Raw genomic sequence first — 10518 nt, 5'->3', positions numbered from 1 at the left:
ATGGGACAGTCACAAGCCTCCCGGTTTTCATCCAAAATATCTTAAATTGTGTTCCGAAGACGAACGAAGCTTTTACGGGTTTGGAACGACATGGGGGTAAGTGATCAATGACAAAATTTTAATTTTGGGCTGGAGTATCCCTTTAAACTCTTGATGGACCTACAAGGGATCACGCCGCATCATCAGAATAGTCCATCTGCCATCAGTGGTTCAACCGTAACTTATGAAGTGACGAGAATACTTTTTGTATGCGAAGAAAACAAAAATAACGACTTTATTGAACAATTCGTCTCCTCTATGTCTGTCCGCATCACCGTAGTGCCATTTTGCAGGCAGCTTACGCTCTTCTGTGTCAGCCGCACCAAAAGGATGTGCTGTTTTCTTTCAAATCACAGCATAAATACACGTAGAAAACGTATCCTTGTGGCGCGGCTGACACAGAAGAGCGTACGCTGCCTGCGTTCAGCTCATATTCTCCAAAATGGCGCTACGGTGATGCGTAGAGACACAGAGGAGACGAATTGTTGAATAAAGTCGTTATTTTTGTTTTCTTCGCGTACAAAAAGTATTCTCGTCGCTTCATAACGTCACGGTTGAACCACTGATGACAGATGGACTATTCTGACGATGCTTTTCATACTTTTCTGGACCTTGACAGTGTAATTTACTTGGCAGTCTATGGGACAGTCACAAGCCTCCCGGTTTTCATCCAAAATATCTTAAATTGTGTTCCGAAGACGAACGAAGCTTTTACGGGTTTGGAACGACATGGGGGTAAGTGATCAATGACAAAATTTTCATTTTGGGCTGGAGTATCCCTTTAAACTCTTGATGGACCTACAAGGGATCACGCTGCCTTATATGAAACTGAACAAAATAGAAATTAAGAGTATTCATTTAAAATACATTGAGATAAAGAGATATTTACTAATCAAGTCACTCATTCAGCCATCTTTTTTTATGTGTCAATCATAGATACCGAAGAGTTTCCCGATCCATCTGAACACCAGCCAGTTCAGTGCTTTCATTCCACAGGTCAGTATACTGTGTGTACAGGTTGTGATTTTGGAAGTAAAAATCGAACATGTTAACCTGCACAAGGACGCCAACGTCCTGAAGCATCCTTTGTTTGTTTTGAATATATTAGTTACTGTTATAAACTGCTATAATGTTATAAAGTAAAACAATGTAATTAACTTGACAAACAATACATGATTAAAAAGGTCTACATCTCAAGCTTCAATCTGTTTTACTATATAATATACTATTTAAATAACTTTTATTTACACTCATTTCTTTGTATCAAAAGTATTAATTAATATTTAATTATTATACAAATATTTCATAACTAACTACACATGATACAACTACATGGTTGCATATACTGATGAAACACCAATTAGGACTTATGTGTCTGTCTCTGTCTGTTACATGTTCTATAGTTTCTACAAGTTGTTATCCAGATGAATAATGTGATTTCTTTGCAAATTGTTTGTTCAGCTGCGCACATTATATCCCAACATGGAGATGCAGGTGCTCTTGTACGCCAGTAAGACGCCACTATTCTCCTTCAGTTCAGGGGTGATAGACATTCACGTACCTGTTGCCGCAAAGTTCTCAGTTGTTAAACCTGATGGCATGCTGGTGCCTCTTTTCAGACTGGATGTGGTGAGTTTTGTCTTTGGATACACAAAATAATGTAAAACAAAAACAAACAAACAAAAAGGTAAGAGGAACTCTCATACTCTCACAGTAAGTAGTAACAGTTAGAACTGCAGCTGCTCATATTTGTACAAAACGGTACAAATGCTAGTTGGCAACACCTGCAGCACGCTGTAAAGTAGAAGCTGCAAACAGTGTTATAATACCATGTATTCACTGAATCGTTCAATATGTGATTTATGTAAAGGGTATCAGCAATTCAGCTTAAAATTGAATAACTTAAGTGTTCCTCTCACACTCCCCCTGCAGGACGGCAGCTTCAGTGGAAGTGCTTTGATTGACAATAAACACCTTACTGGAGATTTTAAAATGAAAAAGTGAGTTATATTGATATTTGTTAAATTAAAGTTGCAGTCAAATGGGATTTATTCAGGGGTGGGTCTACATGGTGGCCAGTTGTGGCACCGGCCCCCACAGAAATCTGATTGGCCACCCCAGGTGATGTCAAATACATGGTGTGCCTTTGTTACAATCTACCCCACTACTGGGATGGGTTGTAAACACATGCTAGGGTAAGTTATAACAATTAGACAAAAGAAGCAAAAACAGCAACCACATTTTGCAATTTGCTTCAAAATATGGTTTATTGAAACAATCCAAAGGAACAACACAAAATGTCTCACTTTCTGTGACTGACCACAGCTCAAATTCACTTTCTGTTTGACAAAGGAGTTGTGTGTGTGTGTGTGTTGGACTACTATAGAACAAACTTCCTTAATTGTATTTATGCCTAATGAACACTCAACTTTTGTCTAACTCCAGTGTACCTAGGTAAAGAACATGTAGATCTAACAATAAACTGTGCAAATTTGTGTTAGATTGTGTCTATGTATGAATATTCTCAATCAAATTAACAGTGGTCAATGTTTTTAAACCTAGAGTGCAGGCATGGTGGATCCAGGGACTGCAGAGGGCACATTTTCCCTCACTTCCTCTGGCTTTGAGCTGCCAAATGGTTCTGTATAGACAACATAAAAGTTTTATTTTATTTTATTTTACCTGACACACATCTTTTTCACAAACCTGAAGTGCAGAGACGGGGGTTGCTGGGGGTGTTAATAGAGAGAAAGTCAGAATGGCTGTGGGGTGTGAGACAAGGTTTTTCAAACCTGCAATAAAACTCGTTCAAATTGTCAGCCAGTTGTTGATTCTCCACAGTGCTGGGGGATGGTGTCTTGTAATTGGTGATGTCTATCAGTCCTTTCCATACTGACGCCGGGTCATTGGCAGAAAACTGGTTTCTCAGCTTTTCGGAGTTGTTTCTCTTAGCCACTCTGATCACCTTTGTCAGTGTGTGTTTGGCCTGTTTATACAAGACTCTTTCCCTAGTCCTGTAGGCATTATCTTTGGCCTGACGGAGCTGTCTGAGTTTTGCAGTGAACCATGGTTTGTCGTTGTTATAATTTAAATGAGTCCTGGCAGGAATGCACATATCCTCACAGAAACTGATATATGATGTTACAGTGTCTGTGAGCTCGTCCAGATCATTGGCAGCAGCTTCAAATGCAGTCTAAGCAGGCTTGTAAATTCCGCTCTGCTTCATTATCTTTTTTACAGTCATTATTACAGGTTTAACTGATTTCAGTTTCTACCTGTAGGTCGGTATAAGTTGAACCAAACAGTGATCAGAGAGCCCCAAAGCTGCCCGTGGGATGTTATAATCATTCTTTTTTTAATCTAGAGACTCAGAACATTGATGTGGAAAACTGCTTTTTTCACAGCCGTTCTGCCATGACAACTCTTTGAGAAATTGGCATGGCGATGTGATAATGTATTTGGTCAGAACAGATCTGCTTCACTGCTGTTGTTGAATATTGCTGCTGCTGCAGAGCAAGTATAGGGACTTGGGTCACACTTTAGTTTGGGGACCAATTCTCACTATTAACTATTACTTTTACCTCGTTAAACTCTTAATTTGCTGCTTATTAATTGTAAGGTAGTTGTTAAGTTTAGGTATGGGGTAGGATATGGGGATCTAAAATATGGTCATGAAGAATAAGGCATTAATATGCATGCAAATAAGTGACTAGTTAATAGTGAGAATTGGTCCCTAAACTAAAGTGTTACCAAAAGGGTATAAGCGTACATGCTTATTTCACTTTAACATATCCACAAAGCTAAGTCACTGTCCTCACAACAAATTCATAATAGACAGCTTGCTGCAGCAGCTATATAAAAACAGTTGAGTAAACACTGCTGCTTATATGTGTAGTAATTCACTCCTGCATCGAGTGCAAGATTATTCAACAAAAACTTGTCTATGATTGTTCTTTTAGGAATTAATAAGTCAGATCATACAATATGTACAGTGATATGGAATAAAGAAACATTCACTTATCTTAGATTGTGCTGCAAACTGCTACAGCAAACACTGGCCAAGTATTGGAATGTTGAGCAGCAAGCTCATTGGCTGCTGATGCAAAAGAAACCAATCAGCTGCGCCATGTAGATAACAATGTGACTGCTAGAAGATTGAGTTATCAGCCCACACCATCAAAGGTTTCATGACAGTACTTTGTATTTAGGTCCGTAAGTATTTGGACATCAATGCAATTTTCAACATTTTTGCTCTGTACACTACCGAAATGGATTTGAAATGAAGCAATTTAATCTGACATTCTTTACATTTAAACTGGGTTGATGGTTTCAGAATTTTGGGTAACACTTTATTTTAGGGTCTCTAAACTAGTTGCTTATTAGCATGCATATTACTAGAATATTAGCTAATTAAGCACATATTAATGCCTTATTCTACATGACCTTATTCTACATCCCTAATCCTACCCAATACCTAAACATAACAACTACCTTACTAACTATTAATAAGCAGCAAATTAGGAATTTATTGAGGAAAAAGTCGTAGTTAATAGTGAATAAGTGTTCCTTATTCTAAAGTGTTACCAAATTTTGAAATCCTCGGTGAAGAAAACCCCAACTTCTAGCTAATTGAGCACTCTCCAGGAGCGAGGTGAATCATTATCAAAGTCTACAGTGAAGAGAATTAATGTAAATAAATAGAGTTTACAACAAGGTGCAAACCCACTGATAAGTCACAAGAATAGGAAGACTATGGCTGTATTATCAGCTTAAATCAGGGTTCCTCAATTCGTTTTTAGCCGAGGGCCGAATTCGGCCAACAATACCAAGCCAAGGGCCACTGACCTATATATAATTGTTATTATTATTACAATTATTATATTATTGTTGCTTTTGTTAAAATAATCACAAGATGGTCACAAGATGAATATTCAGATTTTTTCCCCAGTAGTCTGTTTTATTCAAACAATTATGAACATTTTTGCATTTAGATACAGAAGAACTTTGTGTTGAATATTAAAAACAAATGAACAAACAAAAACATATGGATCTTCATGTCTGCCATGCAAATCAACTGTTCCTGCTCATTCCCAGACTGGATCTCTTCTCTCCACTTTCCCTAATTGCAGATTCAATTATTAGATTTGTCAGTATTCATATTTTTATGCTTAGATTTTTTTGGGGGGATCTTTTCCTTGTAGTTTTTGTTCTAACCACCCGTGACAGCGATAGGTGACAATAAGCGACATTGGATTCTATTGTAGAAATGTTTTTTATTTTCTGCACGTCGCGGCAGGAACAACATACAAAATATGACAGTGATAATCTCAGGTAATGATTATGTGCTTTATTCAATGTTAAAAGTGTCTAATGTGAGTTTGAATATTATTTTGCGTTATCTTTATAGCCATAGTGAAAGCAACAATAGATATTTTACCTCAGATCTCGAAAATAAATTAAAGCTCCTGCTCATTCCCAGACTGGATCTCTTCTCTCCACTTTCCCTAATTGCAGATTCAATTATTAGATTTGTCAGTATTAATATTTTTATGCTTAGATTTTTGGGGGGGGACCAAACTGTAACACTGTGTGTCCCAACCAGACACAACGCGATAAAAAGTATCTTTTCCTTGTAGTTTTTGTTCTAACCACCCGTGACAGCGATAGGTGACAATAAGCGACATTGGATTCTATTTTAGGAACGTTTTTTATTTTCTGCACGTCGCGGCAGGAACAACATACCTTTTCTTTTCTACACACTCACCATGTTTTTGCTGTCACATCGTATATACACTGGACGCGACAAACCATTGCAAATCATTTGAACGTTGGGTCAGTACATTATAAATAGAACGAGTCAGCAGTTTACTGTCGGGGATTTGTCGTGTCGCGCCGCATCCAAGACAGCATCACTGATTATAATCTTGTATTTTATTGCGTCGCGCCGCGTCGCTCGCGTCCGTTGTAGACACGATGTAAGTTAATGTAGCTTTCTGATGCTGTGTTTGAATTTTCATGCCAAATTATTTGAAATTAGCGTGGGCCAAACTTTTTTCTCTCACGGGTCAGATGTGGCCCGCGGGCAGAAACTGAAAACAGATGCAGTAAAGGTCAGGTTAAGCATTACATGGTATGAAACCCATGAATTTGGTAATAGCCATGGGTTCCAGATGGGTCACTGTCCAAATATTTATGGACCTAACTGTTATATTAAAAGCAATGTACAGTAATATTATTAATAATATATGATATAACAATAATACATGAATATCTAAACCTGGTGCTTTTCATAGGTAGTTTAAGATTAAATTTTAAAAATATACTGTAAAGGAGCAAAGTAAAATACCATTGTTGTTTTAGAAATTATTACAATATATAGTTTATAATGTAATACAATTTCACAAAGTAAAAACTTTATTTTTTTACTGTTATGAGCTCAAAATATTATTGTTTTGTGATGTTACATATTACATTATGAACATTTTATGACATTAATAGTAATATCTTATATATTAACAACTTGATGGATTATGTAGCAACTCACAATGTACAGTAAGTGTTAGTTTTGTAAAACTCTGCATCTTCTTTTGCCCTGAATGCTGAATCAAGTTTAACAGTGACTGTTGGATCATCTGAGATTGGTGATTTCAAGGTGAGATCTGAGGAAATATAATAATCAATTACCAGACACTGATGATTCATGTCATATATTCATTTTGGTAGATCAACATAATAAGACGTTTCGTTTTCTTTGTGTTATATTTCAATGTACAGACTGCCGGGCTCGAGCACATATTAGTGATTGCAGTAAACATATTTGTACTTCCAAAACTAAATGGTAAAAATTTCAAATTATATTGCATTTATTATAAACTGTTTCATTATTTAACGTATTCATAAGTGTGTACATTTCCTTGCAACCAAGTAAAGAAAAGTTTGAAATCTATAGACTTTGCAAACTTGGTTTTAGAAAGTCTGGGAATTTTTGTTATTAGGGCCCGAGCACTGAAGATGCGAGGACCCTCTTGGAATTGTTTTGTTTATTATCATTATTATTCTACTTTGTATTGTAGATTACCTGAAGACTGGCTTTCTCCTACCCACACTGCAGGACTTTAGTTTGATTAATTCTAAATTGCTCATAAAAAATGTAAGTACTATTAAGTTACTATTACTATTATTATTTACTATTATATTAGAACATTGTTTGCTATTGAAAAGTTGTTAGAAAGCAACTCAGGGGTAGAGTCTAAATTTGTTTTCCCTTTGTAACTATCTTTCAGGGCTTTGTGGTCATTTTTTCTGATGTTGAAGATTCTTGGACAGTCTCAATGAAAACTAAGGTCCAAACTTCTCCAAATAATCACTTCAATGGAGTCAATTTGCATGCATAAGTAATCTGGCTTGCAAGGAAGGGTGGCGTGATGTCTTTCAGCTAGAGTTTGGAGGAAGATTATTTGTTCTGTGACAAATTTATATATATATATATTAATCATAAGCAGTCCATTATCTGTCATGTTTATGTTGTGTTCTAATGACTTTTAATTTAGAGCTTATGTTCTGTTTTTTTTTTTTTTTTTGTATCCTCCCCTGTGTTTAGTTCCTGGTTCCTTATTGCCTTGGTTTTTGATTATGTCAATTTTTCCCATATTTACTGATCATGCACACCTGCTTTCAATCTTTTAGTCGTGGTCTCTCTATACATAGCTTGTGCATGCTGTGTAATAATCATTTGAAACCTAGCAAACTGGCAGCTCCAGTAGTAATGAAAAAATGCCTTATTTAAAGGGTATAGGGTGTTATTTCGGACACAGACTCTTATTGTTTTCTGTTTATTGTTTTAGTATAGCCATGTTTCAGTAAGCCAGTCAATCTGTAGTGTTTTTGCTGTTCTTTTGGATGTAATCTTCTTTTTACCTTTTATTTATCTTGTATCTTCTTCTATGCTTATTAAAGCTGCAACTAGATCCACATCTACTCCTTTCCCTGAGAAACTTTACAGTATCCATGTTATTTCTGTATTATACAAGATCTTGAAGGCTTTTGGGTACAACCAAGGCTGGTACACACGTGATGGATACAGATGAACGTACCGGGAGATCTCCACACTAAACAAGCAGGTTATAATGTCCAACATGAGACTGCGTATTACACACTCTACCTGAGCAACACTACTGAATTGAATAGTATTTTATTCAACCTGTAGAGCAACACATTCCACAGATCAGGGAGATTCCACACTGAGTCATCAGGAGGTCATAAAACTAATCAATTTGGAGTAGACGTCACAGTTACGTCACTTGCAGCTGCACGCACATTGTGGTAGCAGAAAAACACTGGGAACAAGTGGAGGGAAACGAGTAAAATCCATAAGAGAAAGAAATGTATTGTTGTGCCTTTGGATGTCAGAATTGGAATGCAAATAATTTTTATATAATACTGTCGTCAAAGACGCCATTTGAAGTTAAACGCAATCGTTTAAATGGACAAACTATGGATGAAACCTGCTATGATTACCCTACTTTTAAAGCTTAAATTTGATTTAAACAATAGGTCTATATAATATTCACATTGGGGACATGTACTAGCCCTATAGTTAAAGCATGAAATACTATTTAAACCTATAACATTTTACATAACACTTACCTATTTTATCTCACAATTCTGACTTTTTTTCTTGCAATTGTAAGTTCATATCTCCTAGTTCGGACTTTATAACTTGATTCAGCTCAACAATTGAGAGTTTGCCAATTCTGAGGGAAAAAAGCCAGAAGTGTGGGATTATAAACCCATGATTCTGAGCCGAGTGAAAAAGAGAGAATGACAAGTTGATTTTTCTTACCAGAATTGTTAGATACAATCTCGGAATTGCAAGAAAAAAGTCAGAATTTTGAAATATAAACTCAAAATGACCTTTTTTATTCTTTTATCCCATGGCTTCCATAGACTGCTACGTTAAAACTGTCATTTTCTGCCACCAGATAGGCTCCACCCACAAAAAACATCATCACTGTTTACCCCCACACACGGGGTAAAAGGCACACGGTATTGATACAAATACTTCAGCTAAAATAATGTTTTTTTTAAATAACGTCTAAGTTAATACTTGTTCAAAACAATCACTTTAGCAAAGTTTGTACTGTTATTTATAATCTCGGAATTGCAAGAAAAAAGTCAGAATTTTGAAATATAAACTCAAAATGACCTTTTTTATTCTTTTATCCCATGGCTTCCATAGACTGCTACGTTAAAACTGTCATTTTCTGCCACCAGATAGGCTCCACCCACAAAAAACATCATCACTGTTTACCCCCACACACGGGGTAAAAGGCACACGGTATTGATACAAATACTTCAGCTAAAATAATGTTTTTTTTAAATAACGTCTAAGTTAATACTTGTTCAAAACAATCACTTTAGCAAAGTTTGTACTGTTATTTATAGTATTTATAGCTTATTTTGAAAAATAAAAGAATGATTTTTTTTCAATAAATACACTGTCATTAAAATATGTTAATATAAAAAATATATTCTAAAATACAGTGCTTTTTACCCCAAATACCATACTTTTACATATTATTTCGTTATTTAAAAACTGTTGATTTAATTATCTTAAACAAAACTGAAAATCGTTAAGCAGACCTCTGTCTCAAAATACATGCATTAATTTTAGCGATTCTCATTTGCTACTTAAATCTACAACATTTAAAAAAACATCAAATATTAGATCAAGTAAGCACAGAATCAACTTTGCACTGCTGCGCGCGATCATGTCAAGGATCAGACAAATAAACGTGCATCTTGAAAAGCGCATGTTTAGGAAAGTGCTACGCCACGTTTTTGTGCCATCTAGTGGTTTAGATGAAAATAATATCAGAGGCGCCTTTTACCTTTTGCCTTTAGCCCCGTTGTACCCCATATATATATATATACAGTGCCTTGCGAAAATATTCATACCCCTTCATTTTTTTTTTCTCGTTTTGTTATGTTGCTGCCTTATGCTAAACTGCTTTAAATTACTTTTTTTCCACATCAATCTATACTCCATACACCATAATGGTAGGTCAAAAAACAGGTTTTTAAAATCTTTGCAAATTGATTAAACATAAAACACTTAAATGATTACATTGCGTAAGTATTCATCTGGGACAGTTGAAATTTAGCTCAGGAGCATTCATATTGCTTGTAGATGTTACTACACTTAGAGTGAAGTTAACCTGTGGCAAATTCAATTGTATTCAATTGAATTCAATGTATTATTGAAATGTGTACATGATATTAAGACATGGATGTCTAATAATTTCCTGCATGCCTGTAGAGCTCAGAAACAGGTTTGTGTCAAGCCACACATCTGGGGAAGAGTTCAGAAAAAAAATCTGCTTCGTTGAAGGGTTACAGAAGCATGTAGTCTCTATTACCATTAATGGAAGAAGTTTGAAACAACCAGGACTCTTCCTAGAGCTGGCCTCCTGGCCAAAC

At 35.9% G+C, this 10518-nt stretch overlaps 1 protein-coding gene across 1 annotated transcript in view; it reads left to right on the top strand.

The window, feature by feature from the left end:
- bpifcl (BPI fold containing family C, like) overlaps nucleotides 1-7528 on the top strand; it is a 20673-nt gene extending 13145 nt beyond the window's left edge. Inside the window, exons 10-16 of the mRNA XM_016522673.1 lie at nucleotides 976-1035; nucleotides 1501-1668; nucleotides 1972-2039; nucleotides 6649-6691; nucleotides 6814-6877; nucleotides 7113-7189; nucleotides 7323-7528. Of these exons, the coding sequence (XP_016378159.1) occupies nucleotides 976-1035; nucleotides 1501-1668; nucleotides 1972-2039; nucleotides 6649-6691; nucleotides 6814-6877; nucleotides 7113-7189; nucleotides 7323-7433 (591 nt within the window). The 3' untranslated portion in view covers nucleotides 7434-7528. The remainder of the gene's footprint in view (nucleotides 1-975; nucleotides 1036-1500; nucleotides 1669-1971; nucleotides 2040-6648; nucleotides 6692-6813; nucleotides 6878-7112; nucleotides 7190-7322) is intronic.
- The last annotated feature ends 2990 nt before the right edge of the window (nucleotides 7529-10518 follow it).

This window comes from Sinocyclocheilus rhinocerous, unplaced genomic scaffold, assembly GCF_001515625.1.
Source record: "Sinocyclocheilus rhinocerous isolate Xijiao unplaced genomic scaffold, SAMN03320098_v1.1 scaffold3268, whole genome shotgun sequence".
Taxonomy (NCBI): Eukaryota; Metazoa; Chordata; class Actinopteri; order Cypriniformes; family Cyprinidae; genus Sinocyclocheilus; species Sinocyclocheilus rhinocerous.
Note: the sequence above shows the minus strand (reverse complement) of the source record. Positions and strands in the feature narration are given on the sequence as shown.